This window comes from Dermochelys coriacea, chromosome 1 (genome assembly GCF_009764565.3).
Source record: "Dermochelys coriacea isolate rDerCor1 chromosome 1, rDerCor1.pri.v4, whole genome shotgun sequence".
Lineage (NCBI taxonomy): Eukaryota > Metazoa > Chordata > Testudines > Dermochelyidae > Dermochelys > Dermochelys coriacea.
The window spans coordinates 148,189,630-148,214,620 of NC_050068.2; the positions used below are offsets into that span (position 1 = coordinate 148,189,630).

Consider the following 24,991-nt stretch of genomic DNA (forward strand, 5'->3'; position numbering starts at 1 on the left):
AAACACCATCCTAGCCTCTATGGATGTAGAAGCCCTCTACACCAACATTCCACACAAAGATGGGCTACAAGCCGTCAGGAACAGTATCCCCGATAATGTCACAGCAAACCTGGTGGCTGAGCTTTGTGACTTTGTCCTCACCCATAACTATTTCACATTTGGGAACAATGTATACCTTCAAATCAGCGGCACTGCTATGGGTACCCGCATGGTCCCACAGTATGCCAACAATTTTATGGCTGACTTAGAACAACGCTTCCTCAGCTCTCATCCCCTAATGCCCCTACTCTACTTGCGCTACATTGATGACATCTTCATCATCTGGACCCAGGGAAAAGAAGCCCTTGAGGAATTCCACCAGGATTTCAACAATTTCCATCCCATCATCAACCTCAGCTTGGACCAGTCCACACAAGAGATCCACTTCCTGGATACTACGGTGTTAATAAGCGATGGTCACATAACCACCACCCTATACCAGAAACCTGATGACCTATTCCTACCTACATGACTCCAGTTTTCATCCAGATCACACCACATGATCCACTGTCTACAGCCAAACTCTATGATACAACCGCATTTGCTCCAACCCCTCAGACAAAGACAAACACCTACAAGATCTCTATCAAGCATTCTTACAACTACAATACCCACCTGCTGAAGTGAAGAAACAGATTGACAGAGCCAGAAGAGTACCCAGAAGTCACTTACTACAGGACAGGCCCAACAAAGAAAATAACAGAATGCCACTAGCCATCGCCTTCAGCCCCCAACTAAAACCTCTCCAACGCATCATCAAGGATCTACAACCTATCCTGAAGGACGACCTATCACTCTCACAGATCTTGGGAGACAGGCCAGTCCTTGCTTACAGACAGCCCCCCAACCTGAAGCAAATATTCACCAGCAACCACACACCACACAACAGAACCACTAACCCAGGAACCTATCCTTGCAACAAAGCCCGTTGCCAACTCTGTCCACGTATCTATTCAGGGGACACCATCATAGGGCCTAATCACATGAGCCACACCATCAGAGGCTCGTTCACCTGCGCATCTACCAATGTGATATATGCCATCATGTGCCAGCAATGCCCCTCTGCCATGTACATTGGTCAAACTGGACAGTCTCTACATAAAAGAATACATGGACACAAATCAGACGTCAAGAATTATAACATTCAAAAACCAGTCGGAGAACACTTCAATCTCTCTGGTCACTCGATTACAGACCTAAGAGTGGCTATTCTTCAACAGAAAAACTTCAAAAACAGACTCCAACGAGCGACTGCTGAATTGGAATTAATTTTCAAACTCGATACAGTTAACTTAGGCTTGAGTAGAGACTGGGAGTGGATGGGTCATTACACAAAGTAAAACTATTTCCCCATGTTTATCCCCCACCCCCTACTGTTCCTCAGACATTCTTGTCAACTGCTGGAAATGGCCCACCTTGATTATCACTACAAAAGGTTTTTTTCCCCCGGCTCTCCTGCTGGTAATAGCTCACCTTAAGTGATCACTCTGGTTACAGTGTGTATGGTAACACCCATTGTTTCATGTTCTCTGTGATTATAAATCTCCCCACTGTATTTTCCACTGAATGCGTCCGATGAAGTGAGCTGTAGCTCACGAAAGCTTATGCTCAAATAAATTTGTTAGTCTCTAAGGTGCCACAAGTACTCCTTTTCTTTTTGCAAATTCAGGAGTGAGCATTTAAATTTTACATCTAAAAGTAAACGCATTCAGGACAGTCTTCTATGGAACAATCAAGTGATTTTTTTTCTAAAGTAGACATCTATTTTATGTTAATTTCCCAAGGTAATTCAGGCAGCTTTTAGTAAGATGCCTGTTATGAAACTTGGAATGTACAGCAACTTACATTTCATATCTGAAAAAAAAATGGAGAATGGCAAATCGGACTGCTACAGAGTATCATCTAAGTGATATATTCTCATCTGGAAGTGGGAGATTTATGTCTCTAACTTCTGCTACTTCTAATTAGATTTATGTATATAAATGCCTGCACATTCACAACAAATAAACAGACATCACGATCGATGCTCATTGCAGTTTATTTTATTCTGATATTATGGTATAATATCAGCAAAAAATAAACACATTTCTTTATGCTGACATTGCACCATAAAGAAAATTTCCATTGAAATATATGGAAATTTTACTTACAGAAATATGGCATGGCATAGCCCATTACTAGGAGAGACTGTCTTAATAGCACTTGCTGGTGAAAAGTTAAAAAGGAAACAAAAATAAAAACATCAGGACTCCTTGATCCAGATGCAGAAATGGACCCCATCCACAACTTCGCAGAATCTTCAAAGCCTTCTCCATGTGGTGTCATGGAGATGGAGCAGGCACAAAGGTCCACCTCTGACCTTGCCGAATTTACTCAACAAGAGTTAATACAGTGGGGATAGCTTGAATGGAGCCAACTGACAAGAAGCCAGTTGGTGGGCAAACTGCCAGGGGCACCAGAGCAAAAATGACAGTATGAGACCACCATGGACACAGCCCTGGACTTCCATGGATTGGGGGTGGTGCTCCTATGGTCATTGTCACAGGGAACCATTCAAATTATGGCAGCTTCCTTCTAAGTAGTCCCTTCCGGTAGCTGTACACATGTATGCACACAGCCTCACCTGAAGTCCATGGGCAACATTGTATAGAATGTCAGAAGAGTCATTTGTCATAAATACATCTGAGAGAGGTTTTTGATTGCATTAGATAGAATATATTTACTGTAATGTATTGCTAAGCTCAAAACAGACCTGGAAATAAAATACAATACAGGCAAAGCTAATGGAACAATACTTTAACATTGTTCTTTGTAAAAAAATCCTACCTGAGCTTGAGGAATTCAGAAACTTGTCTAAAAAAAAAAAGGAACAGCAGATATTCAATAGTGATCTTGATACTTTATAAGCATTGTGTGGTTGAGATATTCAAATGTTTTTCAACTCCTCTTTCTTCGAACGGCCTTCAGAATGACTCAACCTTTCAAACAATGGTAAACAATATACTGTGTGTCGGGGGGGAGGGGGAGAAACTATTGCTAAATAAGAAATTGAGTGAAATTGACAGTGTCATTAATAAAATGACAGTGATTACATTTTTTCACTGCAGGAATCCTGAAATAATGTGCAACACTTACCACTTCTACAATCCTTTAGATCTTCAAAATGTTATAATATCATTGTCACCAGGACGATAAGTGACTTCTGCAGCATTACCAGAGAATTGGTGGCAAACCCATAACAATCTCTGTTAAGTACAGTATTTCTAATGTACCTATCATCCATTCATTTATTAAGACATTGAGTAGCTCATCTTTTCCAATCCAGTCCTATAATATCAGAAAACACTGCCTATCAATAAAATGCATGTGGTTTACTGTACAAATGCTACTTTTGTTGAATAATTGTCTTTTGCTTTTAAAATAATGGATCCAGCCAATCCTCAGGGCACAGGATTTCTAGTGGGCTCAGACTATTCCCAGATCTCCCATCTTCTTGAAATGAGACTTCTCTGAATGTTAAATTACATATTTTGTTGAATCCAGCTATTTGTTGGTACTCCAAGATATCTTGAAGACGGTTGGTACTCTATTTAGAGGTCTTTCCATCTGTCTATTTAGAGGCCTATTTGTGAGTACAATCCTCAGAAACCCTACTGTTCATGATACTTCAGGTAACCCTACATGTAATCACTGAACATTACACCTTTTCTAAGCTAATTTTAATAGAATGCTGCCTTGTCACAGGACAATTCAAATAAATGCACGTATACAAACAGCTGAATGTATAACCTATGTCCTAAAAACATAGAAAAGTTATTTTGCTAGAACAACGTTGTATATCAAAAAGGATAAATTACAAATATGAAACATTTTAAATTAAGTTGTTTCCATTGCTACAAGTAATGTTAAATCAATAAGTCACATAGTTTTCCTCTGGGTTTCTTCATTTATTATTTTGTTTTATAAGAAAGAAAGTATTTCTAATCTAAAGTGAAATTTCTAGATAGATTCTGCCTGGTTCACTTGAATGACTGGGATGCCCCCTGTGAATTACTGAATTTTACTCATGAATTAGTAAACAAGCTCAATAAAACAGCAAGATCAATGCATCACAAATTGTACTTAATTCATTTTGACAATATAGCAAATAAGTATCCCCATACGCTGTAATAAGGAGTGATCCCTTGTTAACATATTCTACAAAAAGAACTCAAAACATTGCATTAACACTGCTCTAATCTGTATGGTTTGGACCATTGTTGAATAGAGTCATGGTAGTCTTTTATAAAAGATTTTTTGCTTAGCAACCTTATCTTCCTATTTGAGAGTTTGGTTTTCAGGTGAGACATTTCTACAATAACAGGCTCCGCTGTAAATTCACATGGATAATCTCCTATCTTAGTTCACTGAAAATAAACTGCATTCTAATAAGGAGCAACAAATCTATATAAAAGTTCTGGAAATCTTATTAGGTCCTCTCTCTCAGTACATTCTATTTCTTGTCTTTGCTTTTTTAAAAATACATGTGGACACTCTCTTTAAGTCCAAAGTTTCTATCATCTGTAAATTGGCTCACACACTGCGTCTAGAAACCAAAGGGAGAAAGGCTACATTCAGCTAAATATAACTTTTCTCCAACTGTGAAGCTCTCTATTTCTATTTCAAACAGTAATTTAGAAATTACCTTTGCCTGAAAGATTCAAATAGTCAGAGCAATAGTGCCTCTTCCATATCTTGCCCAGAATAAAAATCTCTCCAACTGAAATGAGACCCTTTTGTCTTCCTTCACAGATTTAGAAATTCCATATCAGAGTATTTTTATATATAAGGTTAAAATAAGGGACTATCAACTTCAATTTTCCTTTTTGATGTGCCATCTATTTCTCCCTCCCTCCCCCGCTCCCAATTCCTTCTAATTCCAAACATAGCATTCATGTGATTTTAGTTTTGGCTTTATCACCAGTTCCCATTTATTTCAATATGTTGTAAAGTCAGGCTCTTTTTAAGTTAAGAAAGGAAAGGAACAATATTACCATATCTCTGGTCAGGAGTAATTGTTTTTCTTGAGACTGTAAAATTAAATCCAGCTCTTATAAAACTGTCATGTTTGAAACAGTAAATGGACTACCAGACAACTGTGATTCCCAGCCTTCTTTGAATCCACAGATCTGAAACACCTCATTTATACTTTGATTTTGCGTCAAATACAAAACCAGGAAGGGCTGGTTTTACAGATTCAGATCAGAAGTGGCCTTTGATGGCAAAAATCTGTCAATAGTAGCTCAACGGATTTTGCAGTTTCCGAATCCAAACCTTAGTACTAAACCATCCCAGAACCCCAAATTCAAGTTTAATCCTGACATGAACACTGCAATCTCCTCAATTTGTCTCTAATCTTAAAAACAGCAAGTATCCAGGTTTAACTTCAATTTGAGATGAACTAGTCCACATTCCTCTGTCTACCACGAATGCCCATACTTATCCTTGATTCTAGGCATTCAAGTGGATATTATAATCCACCTTGTAAAATGACTTCAACTAAATGGAGTAAACCAATATACAGAAACTTGCTGCACTAAAAATATCTGTCACCTGTGTCTCCTCATGGTTTATCATAGTCTTCATTTTTTTCTGATAGCAATCATTGGGATGATTTACAGCATGACATAAGATGGAACAAAAACTAAGGCCTGAAGCTTCTCTTAATGACTAAAAATTACCTTTGATGGCTGAGCAGGATAAGAGTATTTCATTCTCGATATGTGTGGTCTCATCTCCCAAAACTTGCAATACATTGTTTTCCACGTCCAATAGTCACAATGAAGAAGTGGAAGCAAGTGCATGTTTTCTTTTTGTACTAACAGAAGGCAGGGGTGAAAGTAACTTAAAAGACTTACCGGTACACCAGAGTCCTGAGCAGGGGAGCTGGGCCTCAACTGGAAGAGGCAGGGCCTTTAAATCCCCAGGCCCTTTAAATCAAGATTTAAAGGGCATGGAGCTTGGGCTGCAGCAGTGGCTGCTGGGAGCCCTGGGCCCTTTAAATCACTGTTGGAGCTCCAAGGCTCCTGGCCACCACTGCTATCCCAGGGCTCCAGCAGTGGGGCTCTGGTGTTGATTTAAAGGGCCCAGGGCTCTGGCTGCTGCCATCGCAGCAGGGCCCTGGGCCCTTTAAATCGCCGCTGCTACCCTGGGGCTCCAGCAGTGGGGCTCTTGTGGTGATTTAAAGGGCCGGGGCTCCGGCCGCTGCCTGGACCCCCAGGCCCTTTAAATCGCCAGCCTGGGGAAGCTGCCCCCTGCTGGTACGGTCGGCTGCGTACTGGCTCTTGCCAGTATGCCGGACCGGACCGGCTTATTTCACCTCTGACAGAAGGTCAAATTTTTCCAACCTTCCTCAGACTAAGTAGTGCTTTTCTCTGTGAGTACTCCCTGTGACCTTAGCCCTCACTGAACACTGACATAGTTGGAAACCAGTGCAGCTCACCTGTGAGTTAGCATTGTTAAAATAGATGTTATCTTTATCAGAATGTGTTTAGTAATTGGACTATATGAAATGCTTGTGAGTTGTTGCATGCATTAATTTCACTTATAATAGCTGTATCCCATTTTATAAGTGTTTGCTCTGTAAATATAAAAGTGTTTGCTATGAAACTGGAAACCCACATAGAAGTTTTACCAAGTGTGAAATACCAGTTTACCATAGAGGTGTCATCTCCTGCCCAATAAAAGACGACCTATTGACACCAGACAAATCATTGTGGAACATCAATGGACAAAAGATTTTGTTAATTGCTCCCCCCACATGAAGAAGGAACATGCACAAACCCTCATCCCATCACAGTTTGAACTCTGGGGGAAGGGAATAAAAATCCCTGACCAGAAGGAACTCTATTGTTACGTTGCTTCGAATTTGGAGAGGGCAATATTTCTAAACATAAATAAGGGATCACCACACTACTTAGCTTGGATTAGCCTTAAAGGATATATAGAACTTGCATATTACTGCAGTTTCTATTACCTTTTGAAACCTAAGACTGTAAGTCATTGGTGTGTGTGTGTGTTACCTGCTTTAACCTTATAAATAACTCATTTCTTTTTTCTAGTTAATAAATCTTTAGTTACAGGATTTGCTACAAGAGTGATCTTTGGTGAGAGATCTAAGGTACAACTGACCTGGGTAAATGATTGGCCTTTTGGGACTGGGAGTAACCTGAATATTGTTGGTGTAAGGAATCATCTAGTATAAAAACAAGAGGACTATCTGTGACTCCGTTTCAAGGCTGTTATTCCGTGCTTTGTCTGGGACAACAGGAGAAAGAAAATCCTAGGCCCTTGTCAGTATGGCCCCCTCCTTGCTTCTTCCTGTCCTTGCAAGTAGTCAGCCTATTAGTGAACAGGGGGGTGGGGGTGGGGGAGTTTCTTGGCTAAGTGGCTGGGAAAAGAATGCAAGAGAAGCCTATTGGCTCCTGTACCCCCAAGGGGAAGGCCTATAAATGCTACCGCTGCCTGGGGTGCCATTCTGACTCTCGCTTTCCCACCACTTCTTGTGATTAGAATAGGACTGCGTTCTGAGACATTACTGTGGACATGTTACTCTCTTGTAGGGACTGGGAAGGAAACTTGAGCTGGCTGACCTAGGTTTTCTGCCTTTCTCTCAGCAGCTGAGGCACCAGGTGGGTAGGATAAGTTGTAAAATTTACATTGTCCCAGGTTGGCAGGGATTTGATCGATAGGGTGTCCAGCTTGCTGATAAACTAGAACTGGATGCAAGATCAGGAGAAAGCATCTCCAAAAGAAGATGGGGAACAGGATTGGGGCTTCTAACATCTTGTACAGCATGGAGACAACCTCCTCTTTCCCATACTCTCAATCCTCTTACAAAGGGGGATGCTGGAATCAGGTTAAAGTTGTGGAGGGGGTGGATTGAGGGTAGCCTCTCTCACATGACACAGCTTACAGAAGGAAGGATGGATGACCTGCATCGAATGAGTCATTGTCAGATAGATTCCAGTTGCGTTACTTAATAAAGTTGTAGCCTACTTGAACCACATCCTGGTGTCTTGTCCCTTTCTTAGAGCGGTATCCAGGGAAAAGGGGTAAAGCACCAAAGCACAGCTAATAGGACTAAAAATAACTACTCCTAACAATTAGTGAATAAATTCACTAACTGAAATAAATATATATACTCGTGACACATACAACATGGTCTGTTGTTTACAGTCTAAACAACCATACTTCTCTAGTTTAGAAATGCATGGAACTATCAATGCCAAATTATTCATAAAGTTCAAAACTTTAGACTTTTTTTAAAATCAGAAATTTCTGAAAGATAATCAGCTTTGAATAGATTAGATTGTAAGGGCATATCTTTATATGCAACTTGCCTTAACCTCTCCCAAAAGATCACCAGCATAGGCTGTCAGCACTGTTTTATTTTTGCAGCCAACCAACATGGTGGGAAGACACCCTTGATGTTTTATATGCTTACTAGGCCCGATACTAGAACAAATACTATGATCTTTATTGCTGCTATTAAATTTTGCTTAAAGGACCATGGTCTATTTTTTAAAATAGTTTAAAATCTTCATTGTCAAAAAGGCTCTCAGAAAAGCATACACATAAAGTGTTGTTATCTATAGGTACCTATTTTCTTTCATTACCAATGTAAGTCCTTATATGGCCCCTCCACTGTTGTAAGGTTCTCCAAGGTTCTCCAGTTCTCTTTTCTACTCAGCGGAGGGGGTGGTGGGGAAGACAGCATGATTGCCTTTTGCTATTTTTCAGCTTTTGTGCATCAGTTAGAGCTAGGAAAATAACAGAATTTTTGGTTTACTGGCAATTCTGAAAAAATCAAAAGAAAATGTATTTGGGTCAGCTCAAACAAAATTTTTCAGAATGTTATTTTGAATACTTTTGTTTTCAATAATTCGCTCAACCTGAAATTAAATGTTTTGTTTTGATTTGAAGCATTTTTTTAAAAAAACTTTTCAATTTTTTAAAATAAAACTGAAGGAAATTTCAAAATGAAAAGTCCGTTCAAATTTTAAAAAATTGAAATGTTTCAGATAGAATGTCAAAATAAAACATTTAGACTTTTTTAGATTTGGGGGTTTTTTCTTTATACAAACAATTCAGCAAAACTGATGCACACTCACAAAATGTTTTGGTGTTGCTAAGTCTGCATTTTTCTCTGAAAAAAGTTTCAGTCGAAAAGTTTTGCCCAACTCTAGTATCAGCATCACTGTTGATGTAAATATGCATGTGCACCTTTATAAAAACAACTTTTGTAAGCTAATGGTCTATGTGACAAACCAGCAGGGAGAACTTTACATTTTTTTCATAGCAAAAATGGTTTCGTCAATATAATGACAAACCATTGGAATAGCTCCAATCTCACCCCCCTCAAAATATTGAGTGTCTCACTTTAATTAAAAATAAATAAAGTGAAAAATCCAACCATACACCCAACATACACCCAAAACATTTAACATAACATCGTGTCATAGTTTTGTAACTATAAACACAGACCAAGATTGATTAATTGATGTTTTCATGAAAAATTTGACTTCAACATAGGAAGCCAATGAAGAGTCACTACTAAAGGCAACACATGAACTATAACCTTGTTGTGACTTTGACTTCCTGCATGCTTTCTATACCCATTTGTATTTCTCTACACTTGATCAACCAAGCTAAGACGATCTGCACTTTTCCTGGTGGTACAAAAAATGTTCACAAATTATAGCCATGTCATTCCACTCACATTTTTTTGTTCATAGAGCAAAACAAATTGATTTGCTCTGGAAGTCAACACTGAAACAGTCTCTTCAATGTTTAGTAATTAGTTCTAATACCAGCAGACAAATTAAAAGGCAGCAAACCAAAATGTCTCCATCAGACACTTATAATAACCTTCACAATCCATACAGTACATGTCTTGAAGACTAAGGCAGATAAATGATGAGAATGCGGATTGTGGCACCCAGCTTACTTTCAGATAATCTAGCTCATCTCTCTTGGCTGACGAGAGCAAGAACAACATTAAAGAGTAATAAACTCCTTCCAGCAAACCTCTGATTCCATGGTTCACTGGCCCCAGGCCTAATCTATCAATCCATTTACTTGCACAATAAAAGGTAAGAAACCCATTACAGATCTGTTGTGCCCTGGCAGGTGGTATATGACAAGCACTGAATTCATCACCAACTCCAATGCCTAGTGTCCCTTTTCTATGCTTTGAAGCACCAGGTGGCCAGCTTACCCGGACACAGCAATACAAGTTTAGTTATTAGATTCTTTGAGCTATGGAAATAAGTAATGTGAAATTCTTGATGCGAAGGCATAAAGACTGTGATAGGACACTTTATTTTCTGTATTATTAAGACCTTTCATAAAGATAGCACAATATTACACAAAATATTGACTTTGGGAAGGTATAATAAATGAAACTGGGTTGGAGTTTACAAGCCATGATTTTAAATGTGGCCTTTAATCTTTGTTCTCTACTTAAATTGAATCTAACATAGCATATTCAAATCACTATTTAGAAGGGTGACAAAAATGTCATTTAAAAATTATTGCTATTCCAGAGGAAGGAAAACTCGTCAAATATCTGTTCTCAAGGTCATCACCATGTGATCTAGACACTTAAAAGCAAAGAGAATGCTAAAGCAAAGCAAAAAGTCCCTTTTATTTGACAGCAATTCCTTTCATATTTGATTTCTTTTCTAGGCTTATTTTCATTGCTATAGGGCAATGAGTTCTGTCACTATAAAGAAGTTTTGAACAGGACTTATTTCAAATATGTCACCTTGAAGGTCAAGACTCAAGTGATATCATTCACATCAAGACAAACAAAACAAAAACCCATCATAACCCAAAAAGACAGTGGGCCAGATCCTTGACTAGTATAAATTGGCATAATTACATTAAAATCAATGGCACTACCCCAGTTCACACCAGCTAATGGTCTGCTCCAATGTAGCTACATTTTAACATAATCTTCCTGCCATTCATAATACATTCTAAAGTAATGTAGGATGAGGTCACCAGGAATGACATTCCCAGCACACAAAATGTCATCTATGAAGTGACTAGCTGAACTGCCTATCCACAAAGCAAAACTCTTTGAAAGGGGTCCAAGGAAAGGATAACCTCACAAGGATCCCTGCATGCCACCTGGTAGATCTGATGGAAGAGAAGATCAGAGGATGGAGAAGCAGCTAGAAATGATGGTTGAGTTTCAAAGGGGATTTGAGCGGACGATGGAAAGAGAAGGCTGAAGGGAAACATCAAGACTTGAAAATGCATGCTGGACCAGAGAATTATGAGAGTAGATTGCTGGACGAGGAAAGTGGCCACTGGAAGCATGTAACAACAAGAACAAGGCAGAGGAAAAGACCGGCTAGCAAAGGAGAAATAGCACTGAGGTACAGGTTTGCAAGTTGGAAAAAGAAGATGAAAGGCAGGCAGTAACCAAAGATCTAAGAACAGCTAGTCCTACAGGAAGGAAGGCAGAGAAAATGGAGATAGTCAGAGTTTGGAGCCCTTGGAGGATAGAGGATGACTTACAGAAGATTGCAAGAGAGAACAGAAGACAAACGACTTGCAGCCAGAAAGAATAGAAGGGAAGGCTGGAGAATCATACCAACACCAGGAAGAGGCAGGTGTTGGGGACTTCCTATTAATAAGAACAGAGGTCATAGAGGACAATCTTGGTTTGAGTGATCATGAGTTAATTCATTTCAACTTAATGGAAGGGTAAACAAAAATAGGTCCACAATTAGAGGTCCTTGATTTCAAAAGGGCAAACTTTAAAAAAAATAGGGAATTTGTTAATGAAGTTGACTATGTTGAAGAACCCAAGGATCTGAATGTAGAAGAAGTTTGGAATTACTTTAAGTGAAAGTTGTAGAAAATATCTAGAGCCTGTAACCCAAGCAAAGGGGGTGGGGGAGGGGGGAACTCATAGGGTAGGGTTGGAGACCAAACTGGGTGAACATGCATCTTAAACAGGTTAGTAAGAGAAAGCAGAAATCCTACAGGAATGGAAGAAGGGATGGATCAGCAAAGTCTTAGAGGTTAGAAAGTGTAGGGGAAGTGTGATAATTGCCAAAAGCCAAGCAGAGTTGGACCTTGCAAAATAAATTAAAATCAATGGTAAAAGGTTCTTTTACCATATAAATAAAGACAGTTACAAAAAGAAGTGAGACCACTAAACCCTGAGGATGGGGTGGACATTACAGATAATCTAGGCATGGGCAAACACCTACATGAATATTTTGCCTCAGTTTTTAATAAGAATAATAAAGAGCTTGGGCACAGTGCCAGAGTGGATAATGGGAACAAATATATGGAAGTAAAAATGAGCATATCCAAGGTGGAAGCCAAACTCAAACAGCTTAATGGGAACAAATTGTAGTGCTCAGATAATCTCCATCCAAGAATATTAAAGCAACTGCATATGAAATTATAAGCCCGATAGCAACGATTTTTAATGAATCTGTAAACTTGGAGGGTCTTAATATATGACTGGAGAATGGCAAATATACTGCCTATATTTAAGAAAAGGGGGCAGGGAATGAATCAGGAAACTACATGCACTTAAGGAAGAAAAAAAGAAAAAAAATTTTTTTGCTATAAATTGGGAATGTATTACAGTGGAAGCAACAGAGGATGAGAAACATCTGGGGGTTGATGAAAGGATGATTATGAGCTGCCAATGTGATGTAGATGTGAAAAAGGCAAGGTAATTCTAGTAGACATTGGTATATGTTATTAACATTATACAAGGTACTGGTGAACCTCATATGGAATACTGTGTCTCCCAGGTTTAAGAAAGATTAATTCAAATGGGAATATGTGCAGAGAAGGGTTACTAGGATGTCAGAGGTCTGGAGAACCTATGTTAAGGAGCTTGGCTTGTTTAGCTTAATAAAATGAAGGCTGAGGAGAGACATGATTGCTCTCTATAAATACATCTTAGGGATAAACACAAGGGAGGGATGGAGGGGAGTAATTTAAGGTAAAGGCCAATGTCTGCTCAAGAACAAATGGATATCAACTGGCCACCAAACACGTTCAGGCTTGAAATTAGACAAAGTTTTCTAAACATCAGAAGAGTGAAATTCTGGAACGGCCTTCCATGAGAAATGGTGGAAGGAAAAAAACCCAATCTATCTTGGTTTAAGATTGTGCTTGATAAGTTAAAGGAAGGGATGGTATGATGAGATTGCCTGCAGTGGCATACTGTCCATCCACAACAGCTATTAGCAAATATCTACAACCCCCAGAGACAGGACACTAGATGAGGAGGGCTCTGAGTTACTACAGAGAATTCTTTCCCAGGTGAGTCTCACCCACATGTTCAGGGTCTAACTGTTCGCCATATTTAGGTTTGAGAAGAAATTTTCCCCTACGTCAGATTGTCAGAGATTCTGGTTTGTTTATTTTTTTTCCTTCCTCTTAACCGTCACTTGCTGGATTGAATTAGAGTAAATGGTGGATTCTCATTAAATCAAGATTTACGGACTTCAGTAATTCGGCCAGAAGTTATGGGCCTAGTGCAGGAATGGGTGGGTGAGGTTCAGACAAGATGATAATGGTCTCTTCTTGCCTTAAAGTCTATGAGCAATCACCTCACATTGTTCTATCAGCAAGGAAGGGAAGTGGGGGGTGCTTCTCAAAGCAATAGGCTTCAGGACTCACACCACAGGCCCTGCACATCCCAGGAGATCTACAAGATAGGTCATGGTCATCCATTCTGAAGGCCTGTGCCTCCACATTGGTTCTGGCCCCTAGTGACCCCAGGCTTTTGTAGTTTTCCAACAAATGAAAGGAGTGGGGATCAGGGAGGCAATTGAGCCTGCTATCACAAGCTTTAAATACCATGTGAAAATCAGGAATTTATGCTCCTTTCAGACTACAAAAGAATTAGGATAAATAGATTGCTTCACTTTAACACTCCCACTCTCTTTGTGGCATATACGAGTGCCAATAGCACTTTAGCTACTGAAGAAGGGTCTAATACTTTCTTTTGATTTATCTTACCTCTAAAGACACAAGCAATAGAGCTTAACAGCATATTCACAATGAAATCTGAAACCACACTAAACTTGTCTGAACTGGAGTTTCATCACAAATTTGAAACACAGATCAAGTTTGTTAAAACCACAAAACCTTTTGAGCTTCTCTATGTCCACTTGAAGCAAGTCTGGGACAGTTTATAGCTTGCATAAAAATCATGTGAAATTTGCAGTTCTGCACACTTCAGTGTGTAAGCAACTGAAAATAGGTGATTTCAACTGAAAGTTTAACTTTATGATTTTGATCTCTTTTAACGTTAAAAGTGAAACTTATGGGTGTGAATCTATGCGTAGCAGCCTGCACGTGAAATAGCAGCAGAAGCTGTGCTGGAACCCATTATATTTTAGCCACCATATTTGTTGTTAATATAGGAATTGAAAGGATTTTCAGGTTATGCCAAATTACATTATTGTTACAAGCAGAGGGTTGTAGTGTGGTTCCATTGAGGGGGCAACCCAGGCCACTTTCCTAAAGGCTGCTTCACTCCCCACTTCACCCCCAAAAGCACACAGAATTCAGAAAGGATACAATAAAGTGTGAAAAAAATGTTTATTAAAAACAATTATTGTGACATTTGTATTAAATATACACTTACTGTTACAAAGCCAGGTCAATGCATTAAACTTATGAGCCTTACATTCCCTCTCCTGCAGATACAATGTAGCTTAGAAATCAGTCACACCGGATCATCCCGGATTGTTCTGTCTGCCTGTATTCCGAGTCCAAATCATGTCTGAGGATGTATCTAGTCTGCTTCTTCCAGTACTCTGAATCCAAATGGTACCTGCAGTTGTATTCAGTCCATGCTTCCCTATATTAGGGGTCCCAATGGTTGCAGATGATGTATTTAGTCAAATACAGGAAGGTCCATCCAGGAATACAAGGTACTTCTAAGGACTCTAATGTGTCTTCATCCTAAATCAAAATTGTATTGATTTTCCCAGAATTTTTGTCCCATTCCTGACTGATGATGCATGCAGATGTTTTGCTGAATAGGAACTCCAGACAGCCAGTTACATTCTGGGACAGGGCATACTCATTAGGGATGCCTCTGTAGCACATAAGCCCCTCCATTCATAGATGTGCCAGGCAGTCACCAGATGCCTAAAAATCTCATTAGCTTATATGGGTGGCTTTCCTCTGCCTGAAACAGAATGCCATACTTCCACACTGGCACTTCCAGACCAAGAACATCCTCCAGAGCTTTCCCCACATGAAAGTATTGTAAAACCAATGCTAATAAAACCTCCCCCTCTCACACACATTGGGAAAAATTGTGAGGATTTATAAATGGTTTTAATTGCTTTTGCTATGTGCTCTTACCATCATATATGTTGGCTTGCAGCATAGCCTGCAAGATCTTATGCACTGTCCAGAGATTTTTGTGTGAATAAAATAAAACCAAATGATAACAAGCATCATCCTTTGATCCTGAATTGATCCGGCTCCTGGAAAATGGTAGAAAAGTATTTTTTCTAACGATCAGAGAATAATGTGCACTTTCTGTCCACTAGAGGTGAAAGGACCTGCCAAGGCAAATGAGACAAGGAATAAGGTGCCTGAGGGAGCTCTCAGCCAACACACAAGAAGGAAGACAGTCAGGGTTGAAGTGGCAGACATTCAAACGACAAATTTAGTACCAGTGAGAGAAAGTGAAGAAAAGGCTGGAAAGACACAGAGAGTCTCCTCAGAGCATGGAGAGAGATTGGCAGTGCCATTCCTGAAGCATGACAACACATTGAGGGAGGAAGATAAAATTCAGCAGCAGGAGCTTTTCAAGAGATTGCTTGCTCTGATGGCCACCAGACAACAAGCTCAAGTTCCAGCACCAACCCCACTTCCACACGCTATGGCAAGGCACCTCCTTCGCCTTGCTGGACTAACCGTTTCCCCCCACTGGTGATGGGAGGGCCTGGAGTCAATCAGTCCCACTCTGGAGAGATTTTATTCCTCACTCAGGTTTTATTCTTTAGTATTTTACAAGGTAGGCCTCAGGATAGGCCCACGAAGTGCGCATCAGCCAAACCAAAGAAACAAATTCATAACACAAAAAGGGATTACCTTTCCCTGTCCCTTCTCTGGAGTGTTGTTTTTTATGCTGGCTTCAAGGTGCCAGTCCTTCCCCAAACAGGCAGAAGGTTGCTTCGACATAGGGAGGAGAGCAGCATTCCATCCAAAAGCTTTTTCTTCCTGCTGCCATGAGTCATGCTGCAGTTTGTCTCTCCTCTTTCCTCACCCTCTGATTAGGGGAGGATGTTTTTAAAGGTCACAGGCAGCCCTTACTTGGACTCAGATGGCCTTAGTTGACTTGAGGTAACCTCTTTTCAGCTCATGGGGAAAAGAGCCTTTACCATTCTGTGGCTGATTAACCTGCCTTCCACCGCTCTTATAGTTGTTTGGTTTGACTTTGTCACAGCACTGAGTCAGCTCCGAGCTAAGATATTCTGCAGCCTATACAGCCTTTGGACTATTCTGGGGCTGGCTGGTCCACGTCTCAAGCAATAAGCACTATATGGAACAGTCAGATGTACCCTGTTTGGTTCTCCAATATTGTTCAACTGCGATCCACTCATGCAAAATGCACCAGAAGAGCCAAGGACAACAGGACACCAATGAGCACCCAGAGGCAATTAAACTGCTATGGTGACAATATACGTTGTTTGACTGTTGTGCACTTTGGTCTGTTTGATTTGTTAATAGCCACTGTTTTTGTGTATTGCTTTTTATGTCTTAATTTTTACATTGTTATTTGTCATTTGCATGAATGTTTAAAATAAAATGTTCAGTTTCCACACAAGGATGTAAAAACAGGTTTCATTAATTTTATCAAAATGAAACATCACAATAATCCATATGCTGTGTGTTCAGGTACATGACCAGTTTCGATAACATGCACAACAAAATTCATAAGATTTTATCACAGCAATCCAAAAACAGTATGATGAGGTACACAAACAATATGTATAAAATGAATAACAAAATTTAATAAAAATAAATGTTTCCCAACCTGCCCCACTCCCAGAAATAGTGGAATGGGTGTGGCACAATTACAAATACTATGTCATTCCTCCTCATGCATTGCACCATGAAAACCCATGATGTGGGCACACAAAGCACCCTGATTTCTATTACATTTGTGGATCCTGTTCCAATAATAATTGTGTACTTTCTCTTTGAGTGTATAAGTTCAGCAGTGTTTTGAGTCCACTTATGGCAAAATGACTTATCTTTGTATTCGCAGACATTGTACAATACACAGCAGGCCACAATAATGTAGATGGTTTTGATAACATAGACATCCAAATGATTTTGAGGGCAGTGACACAGATTTTAATCTGCCAAATGCACATTTCACCATCATTCTACAGCTACTGAGCGTTTAGTTGAACTTTCTTTTGCCAGGCCTTCTATAATCAGGATAAAAAGACTAACACGGCTGCTACTCTGAAAAATAATCAGGATACAGTTTCATAAGCCATGGAAAAGGGGGCATGCAGGATCCCCTAGAACAACAGTGGGGACAGTGACTCCATTCATAATACCATTTGATGGGAATAATAGCCCATCTTGTCTGTGAAGGTAAAGTTCCAAGCTCCAGAAAACCCTGGCATTATGTACCCTGCCAGTGCATCCCATGCTGATATCCATGAACCAGCCTCTGTTATTGACCAAGGCCTGAATAAAGATGGAGTACTACTGTTTGCAGCTTATATACTCCCGTGCTTCTTATGGAGGGCAAACTATGGATATGTGAGTCCCATTGACAGTTCCAGAAAAGTTTGGAAAGCCCATTCTTTCAAAGCCGGCAATTCTTTTAGGAACATTTTTTATGCCCAACACCTTTGGGTAAATCACAGTCCTGATGGCCTCACAAATCTCCACTACCACAAGCCCCACAGTTGACTTGCCAATTCCAAACCGGTTAGTCATGGACATGTAGAAATCTGGAGTTGCCAGCTTCCAGATAGCTATGGTAACCTGCTTCTGGACTGCCTGGGCCATCCTCATGCACATGTCCTGACATTGATCACACAGCTCCATGAACATCTACTTCTTCTCACATAAGTTTTAGAGCTGGTCATCTCAGGTCTGCAAGATGATGTGATCCCACCAATCAGTGCCCATGATCTTGCTCCAGAAGGTCCATTGTATGTATGGGAAATCTGTGGTTATGGCAACAGCCATGAGCAGCATCAGCTAGGTTCTGGCTGCCATGTCAGTACTGCCCTCTGAGAGATGACATTGATAGGACAAATATTGCTGCTGAAGCATCTCAGAGATATTCTGCCTGATTCCCGAAATAGGAGTGAAAGCACAAGCAGAAGTTCTTCCACCAATGCTGGATTACTGTTACTGGCTCTTGTTTCAGGGAGCTTGCAGACCCAAAAATGGCTCTGCTGGAGATGTTGGCAGGCTATAAGCACTTCCAGTCAAGTACCATGAGATGTAAAGACAAGTTCTCCCATGATATACCATGAACCAAGGCCTAGAGAAGCTACAGCTAGCAAGGGTGTTTAAGAATCCTGAGATAAGACCCCAGAACTAACGAGATCTGACTTTCATATACTACAAAGGTGCTCATAGTTTTCTGGGTCACTCTGGCCGTGAGAAGTGAGAAATAGAACATTTCTGTATTAACAATCAGGACATAAAAAGGAATGTAAAAAGATATCCCTTTCACAAAGTTTTGGAATACAGATATAGTCAATGACAGATTATATTCAGAGTCTGATAAAATTAGAAATCACAATTTTTGTGTAAATGCATTTGTAACAGCTTGTACAAAAAAAAACACACTTTTCTTAAAAAATAAAAAAGTTAGGCATGTAAATCCATATTTAGTCATGTAATTAGATGTCACCTGATTTTCAGAGGTGTTGAATTCATTCATTTACAATTGACTTCAGAGACATATCTGGGAGCTCACTCCTTTTCTAGAGAAAAGGACACTTCTGCGCAGGTGCCTAAATACTGATTTATGCACCCATTTCTAGCCATCTAGGTTTGCAAATTTTGGTCAATATTGTTTCTTCTTTCAACCTGAGCAGTTAGCCAATCTTCAAGGTTTTGAAAAGTTGTTTCTGTAATGAAGTGAAACTGATTATATGAATCAAATGATTTTTTGGTGTAATCCTGATTATACAAAGAATGTACACAAAGGCATGTCCAGAAGAAGGATGATGCAGTGGTTAGGGCACTAGCCTCAAACTCAGAAGACTCTGTTCTCCAACTTCTTGTGTGACCTTGGGCAAGTCACTTAGCTTCTCTGTGCCTCAATTCCTCAGCTATGAAATGGATAATAAAACTTCCCTACCTCTCAGTAAGGCTAAATACACATCAAAGACTGTGAGGCATTCAGATACCACAATGATGGGGGCCATGTAAGTACCATGATTCCCTGACCACAGTAGAAACAAATAGGAGGTGTTTCCTTTTTCAAAAATTCAAGTCTAACCTCTCAGTAAGAACTCTACCTAAAAGAAGCTCTCTTGGTTTTTTACTAGGGGCATATAGCACTGATTCTCTCACTATCTGCTGAATTTCCCCCTGCTTTCAGGTTCTTTTCATACATGCATGTATTTGCAACCTAATCAATGCCCCAGATCCTGAGTATGCAATCAGTCCCCAGGAAAGCTCCTTGGCCCACATAATTCCGCTTCTGCTCAAGCCTTGCCATGCTGTTCTGTGCCTTGGGTGATGGCTTCTATTGTTTCCACTATTAATAAATAAAGGGGCATTTAATTGCTACCTCATTTAGCCTGAGGTAGCCTGAGGGGTACTTGGAATACTCATCAATTTCTCCTTTAATGTGTGACTGACTGCCAACATTAACACTTTTCAGCATAGCAATATATATTCATATATTCAAATAAAAACCACCAAAACCCTTCTCCACAGGCACAGAAATCTAAGATAGCAGAATAAGTACAATGCTGCTGCGCAGGAGACAGGATTTGAGGAAGCATGGAAGGCCTGCCTGCATGATGCAGGGCCCAACGCCACAGAGGCTGCCTGTATAATTTTAAGGTTTTGGAGAGGGAAAAGAGCTGGGGTGTGGCCAGTGGTTCCACAAATATAGACACCCATTGGATATTACCCCCAATGGAGCAGTGCCATAAATGTTACAGATGTTACTCTAGCCTCAGACCAGCAGTAGCAGCCACAAAACAGCCAGGATTGGAAAACAAATCCTTCCTCTCTGCTCAGCATTTTGTAACAGAACACCACTTACTTAAGTGCTCATACATGGCTGCAGAAAACTAACATTAGGCACCCATTTAAAAAAAGAATCTTGACCATACCACTGTTAAGTCACCCAGCATCACAGCTACAATTCTTGTTTGCTGCTTTTTTTTCTTCTTATCCCATAACAGATGCAGATTAACCTTCATGTTCATTCAGAGAAAAAGCATACTCCTCACAGAATGTATAAGTACTTCTAACAGATTAGAGTTATATGCCATAATATCATTGCTAATATGTCTAACCTTTATCCAGCGATGGTTAGCCTCTTTGAGCCTATTTTCAAGCTTATGTTTTTCTTCTGGGTTCAGTGATGTACTTCCAAGTGTTATTCCTCCAGTTTCAGTTAATCGTTTCAATATTCCCTTGTGTGGAGGCAGCTCTTCCACTCTTAACTGGAACAGACACATACAACATCTAAAATGAACTGTGGCAGAATTTTCAACTCCCTTATCTTCACTGCTATTGATTAGTCTATCAGCTGCAGAGACCAGGCTCAGGGCTCAATTCAGCACAAAATAACCATAGCTTTCTAAATTAAAAAGGCTCAGAAAAAAACAGCAAATGCTGACTCTATTAGGCAGACTTATATTGGGAAAAGACTGTCTCCCTGAGGGAAATTTAAGAAAAGTTTGTCTCTGCTGTGTGATTCAGCTTTCCTTCTGGTCACCTGGTGCTTTACTAATTGTATCTGCCTTTTGTTTGTGTGAACTGTAAGTCCTTTAGAGCAGGTTCCATGTCTCTTCCATGTTCTGTGCAGAGCTAAGCACTGTGGTCCAACCTCATAAGCAATAATGTTCATAATATATTCATAAACACTGCAAATCAGAGGGATACTGGTAATGTTTAGGAGTGTCCTGCCTATCGTGTTTGTGTCTCCATAATCTGAATCCATTCTCCTTCTAGTATGCAATTACTGCAAATTTATAGTGTCAATTTAGCTTTACATATCAAGTAACCAACCAGTTATATAATAGAAAGTGAAAACTTCTGCAGCCATCATTTTTAAAAATTATCAAAGTCCGAGTTGGGCCACAAAAGAATCTTTAATAGTTACTATATCACTGGGGGTGGGGTAACTTCCCTTGGGTGGATCGAAAAAAAAAGAGGTGGCTCATAGCATGATTTAAAAGCCTGAGCTATTAAGGAAAAAATATCTTCACCAGTAGGTTTGACTTTGGACAACTACTAAAGGATGGATTATTAGGGGAGGGGCTCCCCCCTCATTAACATACGTTTCCCCCTCCCACATTAATACATATTGAAAAGAGAATCTTCATCCATATATGCCCTTATCTCCCCGACCTGCTGTCCAGAATGCAGCTACTAGCTACTGACATTAGTACATTTGGGTCTGAGCCCTCCAAAGCTCTATACATATGTATGAAAGCACAGAGGAGCTTCGCAGCAAAAAAAACCCAACAACTTTCTAATGTAGGTAGCATTTCATTTAGATTGCAAGTTTCAGAGGACAGGGATTGTTTAAAGTGCTATGGACATTTAATGCTCTGTCCATAAATAATATTTTCTTTGCTTTGTTCCTAGATTTCATATTTTTGATATTACTGACTCACAGGGTTAAAAACTAGGTTTGCGAGAGCAGAAGTATACCTGCATCTAGAAGGGCTAACTTAAACAAAGGCAGATGAAAGATATGAAAAGCCTCTTAAAAATTCTTCCTCTGACTTTCTGACATTCAGTCAGTCAGGATGAAGTCCATTTAGCCATACATGCATCTTCCATAGACACTACCAATAAGACAATCTGGTTTATAGAAATAGGAAATAGAAATAGCCTGGTCATAGGAAGGCTAATATTACATTATGTGTCTAATAATGAGAGATTTTTTTCATTAGGAAGAGGAAGAATGCAACCTCTGTGGATTAAGAGGGCAGTAGAAGTATTTTAGAAGGAGAGGTCACAGACGGTTACCTTTAATATATACAGAAAGGAGCAAAAAGGAAAGGAGTACTTGTGGCACCTTAGAGACTAACAAATTTATTTGAGCATAAGCTTTCACGAGATACAGCTCACAAAAGCTTATGCTCAAATAAATTTGTTAGTCTCTAAGGTGCCACAAGTACTCCTTTTCTAAAGGCAAACTGTAACTTCTTGCAGGAAAAAAAAAGGCTTATATGAAACTGTCTCCCCTCCAACAGTTGCAGGGTGCTTTACAATCAAACTAGTTTTAAAATTATAGTTATTGAGGATGGTTTAGTTTTAAAAGCCCAACAGCTCAATAGGGAGAAACAAACTGTACAAATGAAGGGCAATTACAGCCTGCTCTGTTTACATTGATGTAAGATCATAATTAGGACACAATAGGTCATTAGCTAATTCAGATCTCAACAGATGACTAGCCATCTGATAATAGATAACAGAGTGTTTGGGAAGCCTGGAGGTTCTCACATTTGGCTATGCCTGGGGATAACAGGGAGGCAGTTTTCTTGTATTCTAACTGGAATCTCTGGGGCGCCCAAGACTTTTCATTTAAACTTAATTTTTCTCATCAAAATTGCCCACTTTGAGTTTTTTATTATTTTATATTTTTAAAGACCCTTTTGGGATTTCTTTCAGCCCTCCACAAGGAAATATCTTGTTGCTAAAATGGTTCAGCCAAGAATGAAGACATTTGTTAATTAAATTAAAGATCTTAATATTAAGCATTAGGTTTTCTTCTCCGTCCCATTTCCTGCTAAACACAGACTAGTCAGGAATGACAAAAAGTGTCTGTTTTGCAGCTATGATTAGCCTGAGGATTTCTTTTCATCCCAATTACACACAAGAGGAGAATTTTCTCTAGAGAATAAAGCAAAAAAGATGTAGAGGATTCTGTCTGCTGGCAATAACTAATTGTACTATTTTTTCTTTCTACTTGCTTGGAAATAAACTTTGAAGACAGAGATTTTATTATAATAATCCTTGGATCTCTAAAAACCTACCTGCCAAAACACTGAAATAAAGGTAACTAATGTCTCCTTTATTTTCCCCTCTTTCCTATGCCTGAGGAGATGGAGAAAAAGAACTTATCATTACTTTGTCTTTTTAAGACTGATGTATACCCTTGCTGTCTTGGAGATGCTCCAGGGTCATTTATTTGTGGTTTTGATACAAGTTGCATTTTTTAAAACCTTGTTACATATCTATTATACATAATTTTCATATTTAAAGACATACACACATTGGGAAAATTAGAGTACTATAAATTGGCTGAGCTCCAGCTACTTGCTGCATATCTGAAAGAGATTCCAAAAGAGCAATATACAATTCAGCAGCATCACTCAGAGAGGTTTCTTTGGGTTCAGTTTTCACCCTTTCTGCCCAAGCCCCTGGAGCAGCGGTTCTCAACCCAGGCCCCTCAGGTCACATGTGGCCCAATTAGCACACAGCTGTCGCCCAGCTCAGCTATGTGCTAAAGCCACAGGCTCAGGGCTCCCAGCTGCCCTGCCGCATGGTGGGCTCCAGCGTCCGAGCTGCCGGCTGCCCTGCCACGCAACAGGGCTCAGGCTCTGGGCAGCCAGATGCCCCCCCCAGCGCGCATGGCAGAGGTCCGGGTCCCCTTGCAGCAGGGTCCGGGGTCAGGGTCTCTGCCCCATGCCCAGTTCTCTGGTCCTGGCCCCACTCTGTGGAGGAGTTTCTGGGAAAAGGGTACTGAGCATAGGGGTTTGTGGGGCAGTTTAGGTGAGGGGCACTGTGATTCTCAACATGCGGCCCAGTTAACACTTTGTGGCTGAATATGTGGCCCACAATGATAAATAGGTTAAGAACCACTGTCCTGGAGCTTTTCTTCAAGTCTAGGATTCTAAAGAATTCCTAATGATAGGCCTACTCTATACATAGTTTTTGTACCACTTTAAATAAAGGGTGTGATTTTGTATTCATATAGCTGTACCAGCACAACATCTAATGTGGACACAGTTAAATCAGCATAAAGGTGCTTTATACACTTATAGCTTATTCTCTTAAATGGTACACTAAGAGAATATAGTTAAAGTGGTATAAAAACTGTGAGTAGACTAGTCCTATAAGAGAAACTCTATAGAAACCCTGAATTTAGTCCCGTTGCCTATAGAAAGCAAGCAAAACTCGAAGCTTCATTTCATTCTGACACAAACCTATAATTCTGCTCTAAACTGGGCCCAAGTTCCTTTGAAACTTTCAGCAAACCTGGACATCTTTTCAACTTGGAACCTGAAACCAAGTGAATTTTACATGGTTCTTGGGGGTTTTGTTAAAAGTCTTTTGCTCAGCTTTAGTTTTCAACCTAACAAGCTTAGGAGATGATCACATTTTTTTTTATTTTCCACTGTAATTATCAGGTGCCAAAGTTAATTAAACTAATGTATATTTAATAGCTTTAAAAAAATCTCAGATTTGAAGGACTTTAACCATACAATTAAATGCATCCAGCCAATGGACATGCCTACCACAAATCAGTACCATCCTCAATGAAGCATAGTAGCAATTAGAAATATTTTCCTTCATACTCTTTAGTGGTCCATTCTCCACTTGATATATTTAACTGAGTAATTTTAATGGAAGCTATGTACTTAAAAGAGAATAGACACCAATTTCTGTATTCATCAATTATCACGTATGGTATAAAGTTTCATGAATTTAACAATTT

At 39.7% G+C, this 24,991-nt stretch overlaps 1 protein-coding gene across 10 annotated transcripts in view; it reads right to left on the bottom strand.

Annotated features, from left to right (window-relative positions):
• The window catches only part of DMD (dystrophin), a 1,935,994-nt gene that overhangs the window by 679,827 nt on the left and 1,231,176 nt on the right, over nt 1-24,991 (bottom strand). For all 10 annotated transcript variants that reach the window (XM_043505382.1, XM_043505371.1, XM_043505378.1 and 7 more), the window contains one exon: nt 20,610-20,759. In XM_043505382.1, coding sequence (XP_043361317.1) covers nt 20,610-20,759 — 150 coding nt within the window. The remainder of the gene's footprint in view (nt 1-20,609; nt 20,760-24,991) is intronic.